The sequence below is a fragment of the Nicotiana tomentosiformis genome, chromosome 7, assembly GCF_000390325.3.
Source record: "Nicotiana tomentosiformis chromosome 7, ASM39032v3, whole genome shotgun sequence".
NCBI classification, from domain to species: Eukaryota; Viridiplantae; Streptophyta; class Magnoliopsida; order Solanales; family Solanaceae; genus Nicotiana; species Nicotiana tomentosiformis.
Window position 1 is genome coordinate 39,432,817 of NC_090818.1, and position 23,616 is coordinate 39,456,432.

The 23,616-nt window shown below is 37.3% G+C and overlaps 3 protein-coding genes across 4 annotated transcripts; 2 read left to right on the forward strand and 1 right to left on the reverse strand.

The window, feature by feature from the left end:
- The first annotated feature begins 380 nt into the window (after positions 1 to 380).
- On the forward strand, positions 381 to 9,467 carry LOC104111690 (protein DJ-1 homolog B). The gene is made up of 8 exons (XM_009621442.4): positions 381 to 644; positions 720 to 920; positions 1,917 to 2,066; positions 2,166 to 2,348; positions 3,079 to 3,159; positions 8,365 to 8,565; positions 8,638 to 8,778; positions 9,073 to 9,467. Exons 1-8 carry the CDS (start codon positions 480 to 482, stop codon positions 9,268 to 9,270), a joined length of 1,320 nt encoding a protein of 439 aa, XP_009619737.1. The 5' UTR covers positions 381 to 479; the 3' UTR covers positions 9,271 to 9,467.
- A 4,014-nt stretch (positions 9,468 to 13,481) lies between these two features.
- On the forward strand, positions 13,482 to 19,790 carry LOC104111691 (cold-responsive protein kinase 1-like). Of its 2 annotated transcripts, none has more exons than XM_009621443.4 (7): positions 13,482 to 13,642; positions 14,678 to 14,812; positions 15,357 to 15,472; positions 15,554 to 15,764; positions 15,866 to 16,103; positions 18,458 to 18,608; positions 19,117 to 19,790. In XM_009621443.4, exons 1-7 carry the CDS (start codon positions 13,528 to 13,530, stop codon positions 19,483 to 19,485), a joined length of 1,335 nt encoding a protein of 444 aa, XP_009619738.1. In that variant the 5' UTR covers positions 13,482 to 13,527; the 3' UTR covers positions 19,486 to 19,790. The 2 variants fall into 2 exon arrangements, with proteins under 2 accessions (XP_009619738.1, XP_018631670.1); XM_018776154.3 differs by lacking the exon at positions 13,482 to 13,642 and adding an exon at positions 13,700 to 13,784.
- A 339-nt stretch (positions 19,791 to 20,129) lies between these two features.
- LOC104111692 (ABC transporter G family member 10-like) lies at positions 20,130 to 22,542 on the reverse strand. The gene has a single exon (XM_009621444.4). It carries the CDS (start codon positions 22,163 to 22,165, stop codon positions 20,303 to 20,305), a length of 1,863 nt encoding a protein of 620 aa, XP_009619739.1. The 5' UTR covers positions 22,166 to 22,542; the 3' UTR covers positions 20,130 to 20,302.
- Positions 22,543 to 23,616: the final 1,074 nt, after the last annotated feature.

A 23,616-nucleotide genomic window follows, 5' to 3' on the forward strand; every position in this document is an offset into this window, starting at 1 on the left:
CCGTTGGCAACGGTAAAAAAAATATAAAAAATAAAAAATTTCATAACGGTAACCGGGCTGTAGCCCGGTAAAAACTCGTTAGTGGGTTACCGGGCTTACCGGATTCCGGGGCATCGATTACCAAAAAAGGCCCGCCCCGTCCGGCTAAACTCCTAACCCTCACCAACCCGTTCCATCCCCTTAGCGGACCGGGTTGACCCGGGTCAACCGGATGACCAGTGGACTGTCCCGGCATGTTTAACATGTTTACCCCTGTCCCTGCGTTACCTTTAGCTGCCCCCATATGTATTTAGCTTGCGGTGACCGACCTCTTAGAGGAGATTGCTAAAGCCACAAAAGACACCCTAAATGAATCCATCATGGGACCCATGAGCAAAAATGTGTGCAACTGTAATCTGTAATGTAGAGACCGACTAAGCTATCGTTGGCTCGAGCCTTCTAAGCCAACGTCTCCAGAAAACTCTCTTGACTTTAACAAAATGGCAGCACCAGTAATGCGCCACCTCACTCCCGTCCCTTCTTCCTTTATAAAACTCCAATTACTCTCCCAAAGCCACTCATTTTTCACTCTCTCCGCTCCTCGTAAGAAGAAACGATTCTCCCTCGTAACTTCATTTTCAGTCATGGCTTCTGCTACTAAGAAGGTGCGTATTATCAAAATCGTCAATTATTTTTTCTCGTTTTGAAAAATGTTTGTGACATACATTTGGTTGTTATAGGTATTGGTTCCGATTGCGAACGGAACCGAGCCGATTGAGGCTATAGTGCCCATAGATATTTTGCGGAGAGCTGGTGCGGAGGTTACTGTTGCCTCAGTTGAGAAGCAGCTTCAGATTGAAGGAGTGCACGGAATTAAGATCGTTGCTGATGCTCTAATTTCTGATTGTGCGGATACTGAATTCGACCTTATCTCACTTCCGGTATGCGTTTTATTCAAACTCGCGAATAAACATTGTATAGCTTTAACGACTTGAGCTGTCCTAAGTCCCGAGGGATTGTTTTGTTCCCGGGTATAACACTCTGAATAACTAATAATACCTGCATAACTTATGTTATTCACTGGCTAAGATTCCATGTAATATTATTCACCGTGTATTAATTTTCTTATCTGATGTTTGGCCAAAGACTCAAAATACACTTTGTGTGAGTTCACCTAAAGTGTTAATCCAATTAAAGATTAAGACATGCATTTTACATTACCTTTTGTACTCTCTATGAGTTAAAAAGATACAGGACAAGAAGCAAAGTGTTTAGGGCTGGGAAACGTGAGAGGTGAAATAAGATGCATACGTTATTCTTGTCCATTTTCCAGACCTTTAGTAATGGAAAGGAAGTAAATCCCTTCTAGTTATGTTCAGCTATGGGTTCGACCTTTAAAATTTTACTGTTGAACCTATTGCACTTTTGGAATTATGGGTTCGGAATTTAATATTTGTTGAAAATTTAGTAATTTTTATATACTCTTTGTCAAAAATGGTGGTTTCGGTTAAGCCCGCATCGAAAATGTTGCATCTGCCTCTGGTTATATTGGTGATAACTGGAAATGACGAATACAACAAGAAGGATTTCTTACTTGTACTGTCCCTTTTCCCTAACCAATATGATGCTTGGTATTTAAGTACTTTTGATGCTCAGTGGCGGAGCCACATTGAACCAAGGGGTGTCGAGCGACACCCCTTCGCCGGAAAATTACACTATATTGCTAGATATTTTATTTTATTTTATGTATATTTACTATACGTTGACTTCCCTTGACTTTTCGATGTATCTAATTTTTTATATTTTGACACCTCTTGATGAAATTTCTGGCTCCGCCACCGTTGATGATGTTCAAGTCTCATTAAGGGACATATGAAGATAGCCTTTTACCTTAGTTACAATTCTTTTTTTGGTTAACATTTGTTTCCATTCTGCAGGGAGGGATTCCTGGTGCAACCAACCTAAGGAATTGCAAGACTTTGGAAAGCATAGTAAAAAAGCAAGCTGAAAATGGACGGTTTTATGCTGCAATATGCGCTGCTCCTGCTGTAGCACTTGGATCATGGGGGCTTCTGAAGGGGCTGAAAGTTAGAAGTTGTTCATTTTTTTGCTATTTAAAATTCAATGATGTTGTTTCTTTTGAAGGGCCTGAAAGTTAGAACCTGTTTCTCTTGGTTCTTTGATAGGCAACATGTTATCCGTCGTATATGGAGGAACTATCATCTTATACCATTGCTGTTGAGTCAAGAGTCCAAAAGGATGGAAAAGTTGTGACAAGTCGAGGACCAGGAACTGCGATCGAGTATGCTGTTGCATTGGTTGAGGAGTTGTATGGAAAAGAGAAGGCTGATGAAGTTTCTGGCCCACTCGTATGTTTATAATCCATCCCTTTCATATTATCATGAAACAGGAGGCAAGATGCGCGACAGGTGTTGTAGATCTAAAAATTTGGGATATTGAGGACACGTGATTTGCATCTGCATCTTATGGTGGTGGATACGCTAAAACAACAAATGGATTCCTTTCGCTTTTATGCATGATTCTAGTTCTGAGGAGGCGAACCAACTAAAAAGTTAAAAAGTATCTTGCTATGCTGCAGAAAGGATGAGTCTGAATATATTCGTATGTCATAGTGATGTGAACAAGTAGCTCGAGGAATTTCAGGTGTTAAATTGATGCATGATTGGCTAAAGGCTGGATACCAGAGTTGTTTTTTCAAAGAAACTAAATCATTTGGAGGAGTAGAGTGATTATGACGAATATAATTGAAAATTCAAAGCATTGGCTTGGCTTTCTTTATTTTATACAAGATAGAGATGCAGAATGCAACGTTGAGACCTCATATCTTCTTGCCTCATCTTATATCACTTTGGGCTACACTATATCCTGATAGTTATTGTTATACATACAATTTTTTCAATCACTCTTGCTTAGGCTTCTTCTGGTATTAGATTACACTCTACTAAGTCGATGCTTTCCTTAATCATTTTAGCTTTGCTATAGGGGACCATTGGATGTTACTGTCATGCTGTAGTCCTGGTGTCCAGGATTTGCCCGGTGCCATTTATTTATGAAAATTTGGAATTGTTCATATTTCAGGTGATGCGCCCAAATCACATCGAAGAATTTGCATTTGCTGAGCTCAATTCAGTAAATTGGACATTTACGAGTAAGCCACAGGTAAGATTTTCACCGAGAATTATTTCCGTCCAGGGTACGACTCTGTCATTTTCCTTCTCTTCAATCATTTATGTACTTAGTACTTGAACAAGTGATCCATTTGAATTTTGCATATAGTGAAAGATTCTACTATTATTTGTATGTCGATGCATACATTGTTGAGCTGATAAATATCTTCGCAAACCAGTGTGAATCATGATATATGTACTCAAAGCACAAGTCGAGGATGAGGTATTGTATGGGCATCTGTGTATGAGTCCGGAACCAAAGTGTGGTTCTTTTGGACTCAAACGGCAAAAATAGGTGCAACATGTTTGTCCGTTAAGCGCTATATTTGGACTTTCCTGCCCCACCAATAATTCACCTGCATTTTTACTGGCCCACCAATAATTCACATGGGTATAGCACATGCAGTATGTACGCTACCAAGGGCGAAGCTATGTTGATCCAAGGGTGGTCAACTGATCACCCTTCGCCGAAAAATTATACTACGTATAAAGTAAAATATTACCTGTTATTTATTAGAAATGGACTTTGAACACCCTTACATAGCCCACTGGCAAAGGGTGTTCAAAATTGAACACCCTTATTGAATTTTCTGGATTCGCCACTGCACGCTACATATATAGCGCCTATTATGCATGCGCTATACATGAAATAATTGTACCATTCGGATTGGTTTTGTTTCTTATTTAAGGTGTTTCAGAATTTGGTAAAAATCCATTCAGGATCCTTCCGATCTTCTGAAATATTTGTTCGTTAAGTTATTTTGCATTTTGTCATAATGTCCGAAAAGCGAAAAATTAGAGTTTCATTATATTGGAGGGGTGAGGTTGTGGTGGAGAATAACTCAGTATGCTGTAGTTGTTCTCCACAGTGTCATGTTAAGTTGCCACTTACAATGGAGTACGATAGATTGATATCGTTGTTATGTAAAAAAAAATGAGTGTGAGCAAACGTTCAGTTAATATTAAAGTAATCGGAAGATATCCCTATTCTATTACTTCGCAAGGGGTTTCTTGTTATGCTGAGTTTAACATCAGAGGACGATGAAACTCTGACAAATTTTTTGAGGACTCCGGATGAACACCGGGAACTTCTTGTGATAAAAATGTTGGAAATGTACGTCAAAGCTGGAGACGTTTGCAATAATGAGGTTTTGCTAAATAGGGATATCCCTGAATCATCAGGTGGTTTTTTTGGAGCAGTTTTATCCGATCAGGTCCGAGTGAAAGAGTTTGGCCAGATCTAAACTTATCTCCACGGGCGAATGAGGAGCTAGGACATAATTTATCCCCAAGTTCACATAATCCACAAGCCGAGTGGTAAACTTCTATTTTCCTTTGTGTTACGAAATTTATTTTTATGTATTGTTGTATTAAAACTCATATATTCCATAGGGGGTACCGGCCAGATGTGAATTTTACAAGCTATGAACCAACAGACAGTTGGAATATGCCTAGTTTTGGTATGTTGGATCATGGTGGTCCATCCGGGAGTCATCAACAACAGGACAATGTGCATCATGAGATATCAACACATTTTGATTTGTAAGTTAAGTGATAAACTTTTTATGTAAAGTTTGGATGAATTTGGGAAGCTCATTATTTTATTGGTTGTGCAGTGAAAACGAGCAACTTGAAGGTCCTGTCCTTACTCAATTGCCCGAAGATGACATATTTAATCGGGATTTGGCAGATGCGCAGAGTCAGGAAGATGATAGTGATTATGACAACAATGCTGATGAGTCTGGAGATGACACACCCTTCCCTTCCCTGATGAGGGTGATGATGATGAGGACGAGAATGATGAACCTGATTTGACGAGGGAGCATGCTCCACCTTCCGTTAGACCAAGAGTATACGAGTCCCATGTGCCGTTTCATTCAAGGGTGATTCCCTACCTTGATCAGTTGCCAAGTATGCCGGATATGGATGCCCTCATAAGGGGTCTTGACGAAATTCCGACAGCAATGTGGGATGAATCTAAAGCAACGGTGCCGTCAAAGGACATGCTTTTTGTTGATAAAGCGCACCTAAGCAGGGCAATGCGAATGTACATCATAAAAGAGTGTCGTGAGATCGTAGTTCATGAGTCATCTCCGGAAGTATACAAGTTTATTTGTCGTAGATGGTTTCAAGGTTGTAATTGGATGCTGCATGCGAGAAGGTTGAAAACAAATATGTGGATTGTGGGGAAATGCATTGGCACCCACAATTGGTAAATGGACACATTCAGTGTGAATCATTTTAACTTGAATGTTGACTTGATTTCTCTTGTCTTGATTCCACACATTGAAGCGTCCATAAGGTACAAGATCAAAGAGTGTATAACATCTGTCCACCAAGTATATCGATGTACCATTACCAAAGTCCACTTGTCAAGCTTCTGCCGCATCAACCAACGATAGGCTTCTGGGTCTTCTTGTCTAATTAATTCCATTCGACTCCTGAATTTACACTCTTGGTGATCTGTTGCAGTCATCCACATTAAATCATGTAAGTCCTTGTTCGGATAAGCCCTCTGGAAGTTGGCCTTCAAGTGCCTAACACAGTAACGGTGGTAGGCATACGGTTCCTGCCATTCACGCAAATTCTGTACATAACTTAAAATACCGCCATGCCGATCAGATATTAGACAAATACCTGAACGCTGTTTGACAACGTGCTCCTTCAAGTGGTTCAAAAACAATGTCCACGTCTCTTGGCTTTCATTGGCACAAATAGCAAATGCTAGGGGAAATATACTTCCATTAGCATCTACTGCAACGATGATCAACAACTTAATATCATACTTTCCATAGACATGAGTGCCGTCTATGGATATTACTGGCCGACAATGCACAAAACCATTAATGACTGGTTTAAATGCCCAGAACACATCTGAATATGTATTCTTGTATTCCTGGACTCCGCGCAAGCTTTCATTCAACAACAGTCCCGGGGTTAAAGTGTTGCAATGCAGCCATGTACCTGGGTAGAGCGGCAAATGACTTATCCCAGTTACCATAAACAATTTCAAATGCACGTTTACGCCCGAGAAATGCCTTTCTTTTGGTAATGGTACATCCATATACCTGGTGGACAAATGTTATACACTCTTTGATCTTTTACCTTATGAACGCTTCAATGTATGGAATCAAGACAAGTCAACATTCAAGACAAATCAAGTCAACATTCAAGTTAAAATGATTCCCACTGAATGTGTCCATTTCACAATTGTGGGTGCCAATGTATTTCCCCACAATCCACATATTTGTTTTCAACATTCTCGCAAGCAACATCGAATTACAACCATGAAACCATCTACGACAAATAACCTTGTATACTTTCGGAGATGACTCATAAACTACGATCTCACGACACTCTTTTATGCTGTACATTCGCACCGCCCTACTTGGCGCGCTTTATTAGCAAAAAACATGCCCTTTGACATTGCTGTTGCTCTAGATTCATCCCACATTGCTGTCTGAATTTCGTCAAGATCCCTTATGAGGGCATTCACATCCGGCATACTTGGCAACTGATCAAGGTAGGGAATCACCCTTGAATGAAACAGCACATGGGACTCGTACACTCTTGGTCTAACGGGAGGTGGAGCATGCTCCCTCGTCAAATCAGGTTCATCATTTTCGTCCTCATCATCATCACCCTCATCAAGGAAGGGAAGGGTGTGTCATCTCCAGACTCATCAACATTGTTGTCATAATCACTATCATCTTCCTGATTCTGCGCATCTGCCAAATCCCGATTAAATATGTCTTCGGGCAATTGAGTAAGGACAAGACCTTCAAGTTGCTCGTTTTCACTGCACAACCAATAAAATAACGAGTTTCCCAAATTCATCCAAACTTTACATAAAAAATTTATCACTTGACTTACAAATCAAAATGTGTTGATATCCCATGATACATATTGTCTTGTTGCTGATGACTCCCGGATGGACCACCATGATGCAACACACCAAAACTATGCATATTCCAACTGTCCGTTGGTTCATAGCTTGTAAAATTCATATCTGGCCGGTACCCCCTGTGGAATATATGAGTTTTAATACAAATTCAATACATAAAAATAAACTTCGTAACACAAAGGAAAATTGAAGTTTGCCACTCGGCTTGTGGATTATGTAAACTTGGGGATAAATTATGTCCTCGCTCCTCATTCGCCCGTGGAGTTAAGTTTAGATCTGGCCAAACTCTTTCACCCGGAACCTGTTCGGATAAAACTGCTCCAAAAAAATCACCCATTGATTCAGGGATATCCCTATTTTGCGAAACCTCATTATTGCGAACGTCTTCAGCCTTGACGTACATTTCCAACATTTTTATCACAAGAAGTTCCCGGTGTTCATCCGGAGTCCTTAAAAAATCTGTCATAGTTTTATCGTCCTCGATGTTAAACTCAGTATGACAAGCAACACCTTCCGGGGTAACAGAATAGGGATATCTTCCGGTTACTTTAATATTAACCGAACGTTTGCTCACACTCATTTTTTTAAATAACAACGATACCAATCTATTGTATTTCATTGTAAGTGGCAACTTAACATGACACTATGGAGAACAACTATAGCGTACTCTCTACCACAACCTCGCCCCCCGATATAATGAAACCCTAGTTTTTCGCTCTTCGTATATTATGACAAAATGCAAAATAACTTAACGAACAAATATTTCGGAAGATCGGAAGGATCCTTAATGAATTTTTACCAAATTCTGAAACTCCTTAAATAAGAAACAAAACCAGTCCCGGGGGTACAATTATTTCATGTATAATGCATGCATAATAGGCACTATATATGTAACGCGCATACTGCATGCACTGTATATACCCATGTGAATTATTGGTAGGTCAGTAAAGTGCAGCTGAATTATTGGTGGGGCAGGAAAGTTCAAATGTTAGTCAGTTTTTTTTTTGCACCTATTTTTGTCGTTTGAGTCCAAAAGAACCGCTCTTTGATTCCGGACTCCTCCAAAGTGTAGGTTTAGCAAGATTTCAGGCGAAGTCTTATTAATAAGATTCTTTATTTGAAGTAATAGCAGTGACCAATTTCTAGATAGAATATTTAGCTTCTGAAGAAACAGCAGTATGTACCTCTTTTGAGTTTTGGAGCTGAACCATTACCATGTTAGTATTCAGCTACCTAATATTTCTAAATATTTTTTGAAATTACTAAATATATTTTGAAATACTTGTTCGACAGATTCTTGTACCTATTGCGAATGGTTCTGAGGAAATTGAAGCAGCTACTATTATCGATGTACTTCGACGAGCAAATGCTCAAGTAGTAGTGGCATCTTTGGAAGATACATTGGAGATTGTCGCTTCCAGAAAAGTTAAGCTAGTAGCAGATGTGCTCCTTGATGAAGCTGCTAAGCAGTCATATGATCTTATCGTCCTGCCGGTGAGTGCAATCTTATGAAATGTTATAAAGCTCCTTGAAGTTCTTGTCTTACTGTAATCTACAAATACACAGGGTGGTCTTGGCGGTGCCCAAGCATTTGTCAACTCAGAAAAGTTGGTTGACATGCTGAAGAAGCAGAGAGAATCAAGCAAACCGTATGGAGCAATGTGTGCATCTCCGGCTCTAGTCCTAGAGCACCATGGGTTGCTCAAGGTAAGAAGATATTTTTCAAGCCCTTGGAAGTTGATTGTTGAACTATTGTAAAGCAACTGAATATTACCTCAAGTACTACAATTTGTAAATTACCTTGGCTATCAGGAGAAGAAAGCCATGACTTGAAAGTCCTGAATATTACCTCAAGCACTGCACGAGGCGTGTTGGTTTAAGTCTCTTGCAGAATAACATGCTTGCATTAGACAAGTTTATGCGTTTGAGAATTTGACTGCTCCATATCTGAATTGAATATTTGGCTCTGTTAGTTGACATTCGTTGTTTCTTGCTATCCAGGGTAAAAAGGCTACTGCCTTTCCAGCTATGTGCAATAAGCTGTCAGATCCAAGCGAAGCAGAAAATAGGGTGTTGGTTGATGGCAATCTTGTTACTAGCAGAGGACCAGGAACTACCATGGAGTTTGCACTGGCCATTGCAGATAAGTTTATTGGCCGCAAGGAAGTACTAGTGCTAGCAAAGAAGATGGTTTTCTAAGTAGAATCATTTTGCCTGTCTTCCGTCTTTAGGATTATATAGGCACCCATAGTTACCCATAGTTGTAAACTTGTAATAAACTTTGGCCATCAGTGTGCACTTAAAATAAAAGAAATGCTGTATACGAGTTAACTCAGTCGCATTTGCTAATTTCCTATTCAATGCCATCGCTTTTTATGCCGGTCTTTCCCTCCCAATTGATCTGTCGTTTATCTCATTTTGGTCATATTACTATCTGGTTGTTATTTATGTTGTTTTTACATCATTGTTGTGCTTTTTGTTTTTATCTTTATTAATGTGGTGCTTATGCTTCCTGAGCGTCTATTGGAAACAACCTCTATCTCAACAAGGTAGGGGTAAAACTGCGTACACACTACCCTTCCGAGACCCCACTATGTGAAATTATACTGGGTCTGTTGTTGCTTCCCTCTGAATAGTATAAGTTACAGTCGCATGAGCTTGAATCTGCAGTTGTCATCAAGCGGACCATCAAGAACTCTAATGTAAGATGCCTGGGGACACAATAGAAGCCATCATCTCTTTGGGTCGTATTATGTTTTTCATTTCGACAGGATAACATGTGTGGAGATGTTTTATTGAAATACGGAACTGTTCGCTTATAACTTCAAAAACAATATACATCTTGTAAGGATGTTTTTTGACAAATAGGCGTAGTAAGTTTCTTTTGAATGCTGATAACGTGAAGGAGCCTGGTGGAATTCTTCCACGACTGAATTCTCAAGTACACGTTTGTGATGTGGATTACAAATGGTGATTGGTTTTCTCAATTGTTTTTTATTCGTGTTGTTAAAAGAGGTATTGATTATTTTATAGACATTTCAAAGTTGAGTTGCTTTCCTACAATGTTTTAAGTGGAGGAAAAGCCCTTAGATTATTCTCTGTCTTAAAGAATGCAAAAGTTGGGCTACCTAAAATGAATTTAATTGTAGCTCACCGTTGTTGACTCCGATTGTACCCCTGGGAGAAGAGAAGTTTTCCTGATTTGCTGCTCCTATTATTGTTGACAAATCTCTGGTGACTGTAAAGTGTAAATCAATCCACTTGGAGTCTCCTTTATTACCAAAAACGGAGCCTTTTGCATGTAAGCAATCTTTCGTCAAATGGTTTTAGCAAGCTCATGAATCATATTGTCCGTTGCCAATTAATTACCCCATGCATGCTAGTAAGACTATTGTGGTTTAGCATGGTATAATATGACGAAGCTGAATCTCATCAAAGTAATAACAGAGGTGAATATAGGATTCTAGATTCAGTAGTGTGGAGTATCACTACATTTACTTCTCTTGTTTAGCGATTGGTGTGGACTTAGAATACATATATTCTAAAAATATATACTACTTTAAGGCCGTGTGACTACACCTGCAGAGCAACTAGCTAGTCAGTGAAGTTATTTAAGCAAGTTAGTCGGTGTCCATGTGCTAGTAGTTTCTATTAGTAGATTACTGAGAATAAGGATTTATACACATGGCTTCTATACTCTTCCTTTGGAATCATTAAATGAAAATTGCACAAGTTTACTCTCTTACTCTCCACTCTTCTTATAATTCACTTTTCTTGTATCATGATCACATCATTTGTTGTTTCTATCATTGCTGGATTATTGAAGTCAATAACAGATTCACATACTTGTAAGGTGGGAACTGCAGCTGAAGTCAACCGTTGATATCGAAAAAGCACGAAAACTGATGATTTCGAGTGAATGTGTTTATCCTTTCTTTAATCTTGAATATGCGTTAAGGATGGGTTATGCATTTTGTTATTTTACGTTTACAGATTTGTTTTACATTCTCAATAAGGGAAACTCCATTTCGACCTCATCAAAAGAGGCAAAAGTTTAGCCACTAATATGGAAATAACATAACAAGTATTTTCTATTGACTTTTAATTAGACTTCTTTCAATTGGGCTGCAATATCTGGCATTTTGATTTAAAAGTCTTGAAATTCATTAAATTTTATGGAATAAAGTCGTTTAACGTCACCAAATTTCATTTTGCTATGGTAAGATTTCACAAGAGCTACGAGTTCGATGTTTTGCATATTATATTATTGAAAAATTACCAACTATGTCCATTTATAAGTAGTTTATTACAAAAATTGGCAAATTCATAAAATATTACTAATATTAGCCAATTAATTATTTGTAGCAAAAAAAGTCAAATTTTTGCTTTCTTTTAAGCGAGTGTTATTAGAATAGATTGGGTACATCTTAAGGAGCTTGAATCTGAGTTTTGGGATGATTTGGTGAAGTTTTGACGTGGTTTGAATTGAAAATTCGAAGTAAAAACTGAACATGAAAAAATGATGTTTATCGCACTGTGTATCATTTGTGTATCACATATGTATCATATTTGTATCAATTGCGTATCACATGTATATCCGTGTGTGAGATACATGCGTGATACATGTGTCGCATAAGCATTTTTTGAACTTGATTTAATTACGAATTTTGATACAAAACCAGTTCAAATCACCTCTAATCTTCCTCAAATTTTGTATATTGACTTATCTATATGTTTTCAATGAATTTCAACTATATCCATTGAAAAAATTCCTTTTTTGCTTAAATTTTTAGAATATTGTATTTTATTTTTGTATTTCATCACCTTATTTGCTACCTCATCCATGAAATTTCCTTTCCGTCTTGCATCTAATGTTGCTAATCACGTTTAAAAATATGAAAAAAGATTTTTGCATGTGATTCTTTGAGAGAAAGAATCTTATTTATTTGATTTTTTAATTTTTATATGTGCTTGATTAGTTTTGGTAAGTTTATGACTAATTGATAGAGATTGGTAAGTTGAGACTTATTTGAGATATTTATGTAAGTTTTCCAAACTTTCTATTGGCCAAATAAAGCATGTTGTAAGTGCCTAAGGTATGCCAGAAGCAAAGTTGCAGTAGTATGATTCTAAAGGACAATTTCAGTACTTAATGGAGTAATCCTTTTCCTAAGTCCCCACTCCCGATAGTATTTTTTGGTCAATGACTCAATGTAAGTCTCAATAGGTAGAAGAGCGCATTGACATAATTGGTAAAGTTATTGTCATGTAACCAGGAGGTCACGTGTTCGAGCCGTAGAAATAATCACTTGCAAAAATATAAGATTAGATTGCGTACAATAGACCCTTGTGATGAGGTACTTTCCTGAACCCGCACATAGCGAACGTTTAATGAATCGGGCAATGTAGGCCTCAATAGTTAATTCTTGAACATTGGCCGTTGGAAGGGAGATGTCACTATATGTTTTTTTTTTCTGTAATTTTTCTGGTGTAACATAAATAGAGTAGATTTTAGTAATTTTATTACTGTGTTCTATGAGAGCAAAATTTTGTTATGGTATTAGCATTTTATTGTTTTCTTTTGTCCAATAAAGAAAGAGCAGCTATAATTTTGCCGTGTGCATTCACTTGTGCAGCCAACCTTATCTCCTTGTCTTTTCCGTTGTATTCTTTTCTTATAAAAATAAAAATACTAGACGCCAATATATAGTGAACAGGTGGCTTAACACTAAATTATCTGTTTGAATTGATTAGCTGGAAAAAAGAAGAAGCTAGGTGATAGACTTATAAAAAGTCCAACATGAAGATTTCTCATCGAAAAAAATTAAAATAATATTTTTATTTACTAGCCAAATAAGTCAAAGTAGGATTTTGAACTTAATTTTTACTCACGTGACACTACTACTATTTAAAGAGTAAAATAATTATTATTACAATTCCAATATATATATTTTAAATATTTTAAATTATTAACTATTACTCCATTACTTATGATACTTTTATGTAGTTTTGTAAATATGTAAATTATATTTAGACTAGTTTAAGGAAATTATGTCTGAATTAATATTATGTGCTTTGATATTTTTAACAGATAGGAACTCATATTTTATATGCTAAGGACAACTCGATACACTAAATTTTTGCTATGTGCGGGTTTCAGTGAAGGCCGGACCACATGAGTTTATTTCTGTAAGAGTTATATTTTATGGCTAAAAATTTTAAAAATTGAATTTCTTAAATTTAATTTTTCTGGATCCGCCTTTAAATTATATTAAGAAAAGTTTAAGGAAATTATGTCTGAATTCACAATATGTGCTTTGACATTTTACAGCGTCAATCCTAAAGTTTACCATTTGTCCACATTTTCCACGTATAAAAAGAAAAAGACGCAGGTGAATTCTTTTCAGCGTGTAAGAGCTTTACTGCTTTGCTAATGACTTGCTAACAAATATAACAATGGCCTGCAATCAAAACCAAGCTCTTCCTCTCCCAAAGTCAAAAAAAGACTTTCTCTCTCTACTCTTCATTCCGCCCACGCCTTTCTGCTGCTGGCTGGTGGCTGCTTCAACAAGTAATTCAAATATTTATGCCCTGTTATTGAATTTTCATCTTTGTTCTCTTGTAAATTTCACTGCTTTTAATGAGCTAAAACAATTAGCTATTTTACTTGAAGCGATCTTTGAGATTTTTGTGCTTTTTCATTGGTCAATCAGGTTAGTGTTTTCTCTCGTGGCAGATCTATAATAACTTAAAAGTTAGTGGATTTGGATTACATACGTTTATTCTATCTATTAAATTTCGATTTTATTGGGTGTGGTCTGAGCTAAAAAAAAGTGGTTCTTAATTTATCTGCTGAGCTGCTTTTAAGTCATTATTATTAGTGTTTAGTCATTATTTGTTACCGGTGTTGAGCACCTTCCACTTCCAACCAAGAGTTTGTGAGTTCGAGTCCCAAAAGCAAGACGGGGAGTTCTTGGAGGGAGGTAGCCGAGGGTCTATCGGAAACAGCCTCTCTAACCCTTAGTGAGTTCGAGTCACCCAAGAGCAAGACGGGGAGTTCTTGAAGGGAGGGAGCCGAGGGTCTATCGGAAATAGCCTCTCTACCCAGGGTAGGATAAGGTCTGCGTACACACTACCTCCCCAGACCCCATTAGTGGGATTATACTGGGTTGTTGTTGTTGTTGTTATTAAAAGGTTCATTTCTATTTTTGGAAACTGTACTTTATTTTCCTACTGCTGCATATAAACGCATACTAATTTTGACGTAATTTCTTACTTCTCAGTTTATTTATTTTTTTAAATCTTTGAATTTGTTATAGCTGTAATTATTATCTGTTCTTTGTTGCCATGTTCTTTTGAATTTGTCTAGATTTATTGTTAGTAGTGATGAAAATGTAGCTTCTGAACAGTAGGTTCAAAATTGTGCTTTTTTGAAAATATTTTTGGGTTTCTTTATGGTGTTATTTCTTATTCAATTCGTTTCTTTGGAAGAATTTTAGGTGCAAGACGTAAATTTTCTCCATTTTTTACCGTATCTTTATCAGTGTTAAAGGGAACTAAATTTTGTTGAAATGAAGTGGTAACATGTTGCTTTGTCATGTCACAGGCTTGGCAGCAGAGTTCTTCGTTTTTCTGTGTGTTGACTCTAACAGCAAAAGTGGTGTAAAAATGACTTGTTTTGGTCTCTGCCTAAGAGGGATTGCATCTCCAACACACAACAATCTAACAGAAATTGATGAAGGTTGAAATTTCAAATTTTCTCAATTCTCTCTTCTCCTTCTTGTAACTGTTCCCAGCTTCTTTAGCAGTATAGCAGAGTTGTTATAATTAAAGATCCTTGATTACTTCATCAAAAAAAATATAATTAAAGATTCTTTGATCTTGGGGTGCGGCCCTTCCTCGAATTCTGCGTGAATGTGAGATGCTTAGTGCATCGGGCTGCTCTTTTTCTTTTATTCTTTGCTCTTCTTAAGCGTGGAAAGGCATTGCTTTTTCCATACATGATCTCTCAATAATAATTCAAGTAGTTGTCAATGAAGTGGGAGGAGAACCATGAGGTTTTAGGTTCAAATCCCAGTGGAGTAGATGATTTCTAGCGATCTGCCTAAGCCTTGGTTGGCAGAGTTACCCGGTACCTATGCTGGTGGGAGGTAGCAGGTATCCGGTGGAATAATCGAGGTACGGGCAAGCTAGACCAAACACCATCTTCATAAAAAAAAATGATTCAAGTTGTTTTTTCATTCAATACATGTAAAGATTCCTCACTAGATTTCGAATTGTTGCAGAAATTTCAACCATTGAGAACGCAAGGGTGTATCATTACAAGGAATTGCAGGCTGCAACAGAAGATTTTTGCCCTGTAAACAAAATAGGCAAAGGAGGGTTTGGCTCTGTATACAAGGTATTTTATTCTCTACAAAAAGATCTTCAGGTTTTGCAATTCCGTGCAATTAATAAGCTAACTTTATATTCTAATTGTTAGGGGAGGCTAAAAGATGGAAGATTGGCTGCTATTAAGGTACTTTCTGTTGAATCGAAACAAGGTGTGAAGGAGTTTTTGACAGAAATAAAGGTGATCTCAAACATAGAACATGAAAACCTGGTGAAATTGTATGGCTGTTGTGCGGAAGGGGATCATAGAATATTGGTGTATGGCTACCTGGAAAACAATAGTCTTGCTCAAACTCTGCTTGGTAAGTTGAAGTCCTTTGTCATTGCTATTTTTTAACTTTTTCTTCTTCCTTTTCTTTGGTTTGTACTTGTGGCATGGATAGTAAAGTTTGCTTACTCACAGGTGGTGCCCATAGTAGCCTCCAGTTTAGCTGGAAAACCCGAACTAAAATATGCATTGGTGTTGCACGAGGACTTGCATTCCTCCATGAAGAAGTCCAGCCTTATATAGTTCATAGAGACATTAAAGCAAGTAACATCCTTCTCGACAGAGACCTGACCCCAAAGATCTCAGACTTTGGTCTTGCTAAGCTTATTCCAGCTGATATGACCCATGTTAGCACTCGTGTGGCAGGAACTTTGTAAGTTTACAGATTATTATGCTTTTATATTTTCTTAGACAAAATGCTTATGGTTAATCCATTGGTTTGGTTTATGAATTAGAATGAATATGCCATTCAGAAACAATGAGGATTGTTCTGAGCTAAGAATACCCAAAGAACAAGATGATGAGTACTCGTAACAATATTATTGTTTGGCGAGCTTACATTTATATTCCTTTTATTCAAGCTATTGCTCCCTTAGATATCTTTACATAATCATCAGGATCTCTAGGGGGGGGGGGGGGGTATACAAGATCAACTTGTCGTATGTGATATTTCTTGATGGACAATAAATAGATACCAAGGTCTGTTAAGGGTTTAATGGTAAGCTGTCTATCAAGTGATACCTGGAGAGATCAAGCTGATATGGAAGACAATCCATCTTTGTATCTTTTGGTCTATTTGACTTGAGAGGAATAGGGCATACTTTGAGGGGGGAAAAGGAACATATTTTTAGAACTAAAAATAGATGTTTACGTAATCTTTACTTTTGGTGTAAAAGCAGTCTGCTAGTTAATCTTGATCTGTATATGAATTTTCTGGATTACTAGGAAGAAGGATGTAGTAGTTTGCTTCTTTTTGTCTTCTGTCTAAGTGATGTACTAGTTTGTACCATCTTGGTACTTTATCAATAAAATCTTACCTTATAAAAAATAAATAAAAAGAATAGAGAGTCTCACTTAGTTGGATCTAATTTGACGGTGTAAGGCGGAAGGAGGGTCTGGCTTGGCTAGACTGGCATCTTACATATTTTAACTTGGTATCTTATCATACCAAAACTAAAATACCTTTTGGCATAGAAAGGTTAAAATGTGTGGATTCAGAAACCAACACCAGATCTGGAAAATTACCTATTTCAGACTTTGACTCTGTGGAAGTTTATTTTTGACTTTAACTCATATTTTTGTCCTCTTCTATCCTCTAGTCTGGATAACGCTTCTTCCACTTGTGTTTAGAAGAACCATGAGAGTGGTGGTCTCACTACTTTTTGTTGTTCAGACTCAATGGGTATAATCTTTTTCCTATTCATAGTGCTCCCATTTTTAGCTTTATATTCGACGGATGAGCTTCCAAGTCTAGGAATACTAATTCCCTTGTCTAAATTATAGGAGGTGGATTTTCTAGTTTGCACTTGACCTTCACATTAACTTCTTTCTGCATTTCCTAATTCTACTCTGGATCTTGGAGAGGTCAAGCATGTCGCTCATCTGATAGTCTTTCTTTCCTTATCTTGTTCTTTATAATTTTCCTTGCCTTTATTCTCTGAAACAAAGCAATGAGTTTAAGTTGCATGTGATATTTGCACTGCTCTTTCCAGGAGTTATAGCTGAGGTTGTATAGTGTTTGTTTAATCCAGAATAGTTCCCTTACTGTGAATGATGAACTCAAGATGGTAAGTTACTCTAGGAATGTGTAATGCCTGGAGTTGGGTGGTTTGATCGATTTGAGCTTGATGTGAGAGTGCTAAGTAGTCCTCTAGGTATACCAGCTAGAGTTTCTTGTCTTCTTTGTAGTGGATAGACAGACTTATATTTGGACGGTCGTAGGATTAATTGGTGAGTGGACAAACTATATTTAGATTATAAAGCTGGGATTGTAATGAGTGAAATATCAATGAAACATTGTATTTATATCAATTTGATTCTTCACATTTATCATTGGATGTTTAAATTTCGCAATGTCAAAGCATCTTGTTCTTCTTCATAATACTTGATCTTCCTAAATTGAGGAATGCTCCATCTTGAAATTTGAATAAAAGAATTGTGCTGTAAGGCGTAGCACTTTTACTATCAAGGCTAGTCAAAACAATTGTGATGTTAAAGTGACGTAACAAAGAAAATTTGAAGTACAGGCAGATTGGCAGATGTTTAAATTATGTAACGATTACTTTTTTCTTTGATAAGTATGTCTCAGTGACTATATTTCGTCAACAAAGTGCAACTTTATTGTCTAATTTAGCAGTAGTGAGGAGTTAATGACACAATATATTTGGTGTTAGTAGATTAAACTGCAAGAAAGAGAATGTAGAAGAGCTTTTGCCATTACCTTGAGACACAATGCCTTGATCTTTTTTAAGTCTGTTCCACTCCTGACTATCTCATAGGCTCTCGCTCTTTTCCAGTTTATAACTGGGCTATTTCTTTTGTATACTTACTTCTTCAGTTCACATCCAGCTCTATATATTCTCCTTCCTGATCCTGGTATGTTGTAAATGAAAATGCAGAAAGGCTATTGATAGTCTTATTATACATTAAGCTAAAACTAGAGACAACATGGCATTATTTTCTTGTTTTTCATTGTGTATAAATTTTAACGTGCTTATTTATTTGTAGAGGTTATTTGGCCCCTGAGTATGCCATCAGAGGGCAGTTGACCCGGAAAGCAGATGTATACAGTTTTGGGATTCTCCTTTTGGAAATCGTTAGTGGAAGATGCAACACAAACAAGCGGTTACCTATTGAACAACAATATCTACTTGAACGGGTATGTAGTTGCTTTTAACATTATTCTGTTTCTGTTGGATCCCTATTTCCTGCAGAAAGAAAATATCTAAGAAGAACAGAATTGTTTCTATACATTATTAAATATGAGAGATATATAGCCATTGCATTCTCAACTGCTCATAGAACATGATGGGATGATCAACGTAGGTTGTTAAATTATTTGGTCATTGGTTTAAATTCTTATTTGCGCTCCTGCCGACATCATCCTTCAACCCTAACCTTGTAATGGAAAGTAACGTGGTTGAAGCAGCTTATAGTCCGAAGCCCATCTAATCCGTAGTTTATATTGTTTTTCTCAGGCAGGCTTATTGATATAATCTTGACATAATGGCTTGCTTAAGAGCAGAAAAAAAAATATAGCAATTTTGACATTTGATGTAACAAATATTTAGCCAACCAATGAAAAAGAAATATGATTGCCATCCCCAGCTCAAATAGAAATTAGATATAAGGGAGAGTTGTATAACATACAATAACTTGATATGCAGGCATGGAAACTGTACAAGAAGGGGGAGCTCATTGAATTGGTAGATACGTCATTGGGAGACGACTTCAATGTTGATGAGGCTTGCAGATTCTTGAAGGTGTCTCTCTTATGCACCCAAGTCATGCCCAAGAGCCGGCCATCGATGTCCACTGTTGTGAAATTGCTGATTGGTGAGATGGAAGTGGATGCCGAAGAGATATCTGAACCAGGCATGTTATCAGACCTACTGAGTCTCAGGAGTAACAAGAATACCTCATCAGACTCACTGTCTGCTGGCTCAGGAAAACAAGTTGATTCCTCTTCATCTATGAACACAACAATGACACATGGAACTATGACTTTCACATCAATAAATGACCGAAATAGCTGAGCTAAACACAGCATGGTAAAGCCCATGTCCTTGTCTATCATCCTTTTATCTATTGAGTTTATTTCTTGGTAAGATTTTGCTCTCTAGCTTGTGGAATTAGGAGTTCTTTCACTTCAATTGTATTCTAAGCTGTAAATATGACCTCGAATTTGTATAATTAGTCGATGAATCATTGAGACTTTTCCCATTTTTTTCTATTTAAGTACATGTCATATTGTACCACGAGAGACAATGTTCTTGGAAATGCGCAATGATTTGTAAGCATAAAGCCTCCAAGGAATTTACAGTGTTGGTGTATTGGTTCACTGCAAATGGCTTGAGTCATCATTTATTAATTATCTTGCCGTAATTCTCACATGGTCACCAGCAGTATACAGTATACACTACTCTCCCTATGCGCGAAGTGCATTGTGGACATGCAGGGGCGAAGCTATGTTTGCCCAAGGGTGGTCAACTTACTACGTATAAGGTAAAATATTACTTGTTATTGATTAAAAATAGACTTTGAACACCATTGCATAGCCCACTGGCAAAGGGTGTTGAATTTTCTGGCTTCGCCATTGTAGACATGGATAGTGAATGACAGTAATGATTCGCCTGATGTAAGATTTGCCGTGGACCAAGTTTACCTTAAGGTCTCATAATTATAACATGAATCGGAGAACTTTTATTGCATATGAACTCTGAACATGAAAGAATATATTCACCTTAATAACTAATCCATCTTCTTCAGTGTAATTACATCTACTTTCCCAATCAATTTAATAATCTGAATAAGAAGCGAAAGAAAACTGGAAAAGACAAAAGAATGAAAAGCCTAACTTCTGGTTCTGTAACATCTGTACCATAAAATTAGGTAACAGAGGACTCTGTAACCTAAGATGAAACACAGCATCACAGCTAAGTTGCTCCATTTCTGTGACTCTTTGAGGTCTTGCTGTTTCAAGAAGTCATTTGCAAACAACTTGCATTCTCCTCTTTCACTTTCTAAACATCTTTTCCCTCCCTTGCCTCCATACTCATTTATCAAGAAGCACTCAAATGGGTACTTAAACAGACTTAAGTAATGCATGAATATCCAGTAATTAGGTATCTTCTCTTTTGAAAGGAAATAGCCTGAGAACAGAAAGAAAGACCCCATCAAGCCAGCAATAATAGATGTTCCCATTATGAAATTTGGCACAAGTGCACTGAAACATGCAGTGAAAGAATTTGACATTAAGACAACCATCCAAACCACCATAGCAAAGTAGAGGAACCCATCCATGTTTCGCCTCAGACCAACGAGCCAGTAAACTGGGACTGTGTAGAGAAGGCCAACCATTAAGAGGAAAGGAAGGAAGACAAAGGTGTTAGCCACAACATAAGAGGATACTCTGTATGCTCCTCTTGAAGTCTCCCTCATAAAGATCCTTCTCTCTTGCAGGAAAATGGGCAAGCCTTCTGTCATGGAGGAGAGCAAGAATGTTAGACTGAACGCGAAGAATCCTAGTCTGGTCTGTAAAGCAACCTGCCCTAGATTGTTATCAACATTCATGAATATTGACCCCAATATAAAGCCTGCTACCAATGCTTGTATTATTCTGGTTGCAAAAAGTTGCTTGGTTCTGAATATGTTCTTGCAAAATCTTCCTCCCAGCATTAAAATCTCTTCAATGTGAGAATTTGAGTAGAAAGGACACTTCTCTACAATGTCATTGTGGTTGGAAATTGTAATTCCCTCATCATCTACCCTTAGGCTTTCCTTTTTTTCACCATGATCCTTGAGATAGAAATGGATATTGGGAGTTTCAGAAGTTTGAATTACTATGCTTCCTGTGACATCAATGGCAAATTCAAGCACATTGATGTGGGGTGGAATTTGGAGACCCGAAAACTTGATCCTCTCTTCTAGGTATTTCAGTGAACCATTGTGAAGAACACAACCATTTGACAGCAAAACAAGTCGATCAAACAGTTCAAGAATCCGAAAACCAGGTTGGTGGATAGTCAAGACAATTGTCTTACCTTGATTAGCCACCATCAGCTGTAGGAGTGATATGACATGAAGTGCTGATGCTGAATCCAGCCCAGAAGTTGGTTCATCAATGAGAATCACAGCAGGGTCATGTACTAGTTCAACTCCAATCGAAACCCTACGCCTTTCACCACCTGAAATTCCCATGTTAGATCCTTCCCCAACTCTGGAACTAGCTACATGTTCCAAACCAAGCTCCTTGATCAGCACTCCAACTCTATTTGCAGCCTCTTTTTTCCCACCTGGTAGCCTCAGAAGAGCACTATACATGAGTGTTTCTTCAACTGTAAGCAGAGGAAACAAAGCATCTTCTTGGGTGACATACCCCGATAATCTTCGAAAACATTTGGCATTCACAGGATGACCATTAACTAGTACCTGGCCAGTGACTTTTGTTGGTGATATTTTCCCTGCAAGAATTTCTAGCAGTGTTGTTTTACCAGCCCCACTAGGACCAGCAATAGCTGTAATCTGTCCTGGCCTTGCTTCACAATTTACATCCTTAATGATGAACTTCTGGGAATTCTTAGGAATGTTGCAGCAAAAAACCCAACTGAATTCATCATATAAACTAGGGAGTGCGTAGGAAAGATTTCTGGTTTCTATGGTATAAGAAATTTTATTCCGGCCACCGGAATCCGGTGCTGTAACCGGAAGTTCCATAGTAGAATGAGATGAAAAGAGGGTAGAGAATCAAAGTCTAGAGAGGGAGAGGGAAGTTTGGTTAATCAGGAGAGCTGTGAGAAGATGACAAGAGGAGATGAGCTAACACACCAACCATAATCCCCTGTGTAATATTTGTATGGGGAGGGAAAAAAAATGCAAGTGTTAAAAAGGAGATTTCTTGGACTTCTTGTCTTTGCCAAAAAACTTGTTGTTGTTGTTGGTTATTTGAAGTATGGAAGATTTTGGTGAATTGAAGCTTGTAAAGTTAGAAATGTGTTTGAAGCATAAAGGAGAAAACAGAGGTTTCTTCTTTGTGATTAGTCTTGCAGGTAAACTGTATTGTTGACCATGCAGCCTCTTTTCTTGGTTGAAAAATTAGTCATATTTCTTCTCTACCTGCCGGTTCTATTGTTTCTACTTGTCTCCATTCTTAATGTTTTTCTTTTTCTTTTTGACACTATATTCATTTTACATAATTGTCCATGATTTTTTAAATCATATTAACTGCTACCTAATTAGATTTTATTGTAAAGGAAATCGTGTTATGCTAAGACATCAGGACTTTTTAATTCCATTTATACCATTGTAGTTTGTCTTTTCAACTAGCAACATTTAAGAAAAAATGCGCAAAGGTTTAGAACTTAGTTAACATTCATCATCTTTACACCATTTTCTAGGTATAACGTAAATGAATATTTTGCTACTATTTTATGTTAGTGATTTAGAGTAATTGAATTCCATAATGGTTAGTCGTTAGTCCTAATATCTTATAACCATTAGTTAGAGAGAAGAAGAAAATATAAATAAAAGAATAAGAATGCATTTCCTAAATTAGGTCTACGGTTTTCCACACGCTTTAGCAATTAACATGTAGTAAACAGTAAACAAAAAATTAAAATTAAAACCAACTCCCATGGCTTGTTTCCAAGCAAAGCAGTAAGTAACGTGCCCAAGCCAGCCCCCTAGTAAACAATTAACTATTAAATGAAGATGTTGTACTTGTGTTGAATTTGGGAGGAAAAAGTAATCCAGATATTTTTCTGCATTTTAGGTACAACGCAATAGTAGAAAAAGGCATCTTTTGGACTTTATAGGGTTTTATCATCTTTTTCAATAGTTAAGCCTTGATAAAATATCAGTGGGTAGAAAGTAAACTAATCTAGGGTTATATGTGTGCTTTGTCCTTTATTTTCCAAAAATAAAGATAATTCTAACATAATTAACAAAAGTGTATAAGTGGAAAATAGACTCGCCACATGAGTCTATTAATTGGCAAAACGTGTCAGCGAAGTTATTAGAAAAGTGAAGAATGACATATAAAGATATGTCAAATACCCTCGGGACCGAACATACTTATACTGTGCCTATTAGTCTCGGAACTGATCATCATAGAATAGCCCAGATCAGGTACGGAGAATAGCTCACAATTACCATCATTACGCCATCAA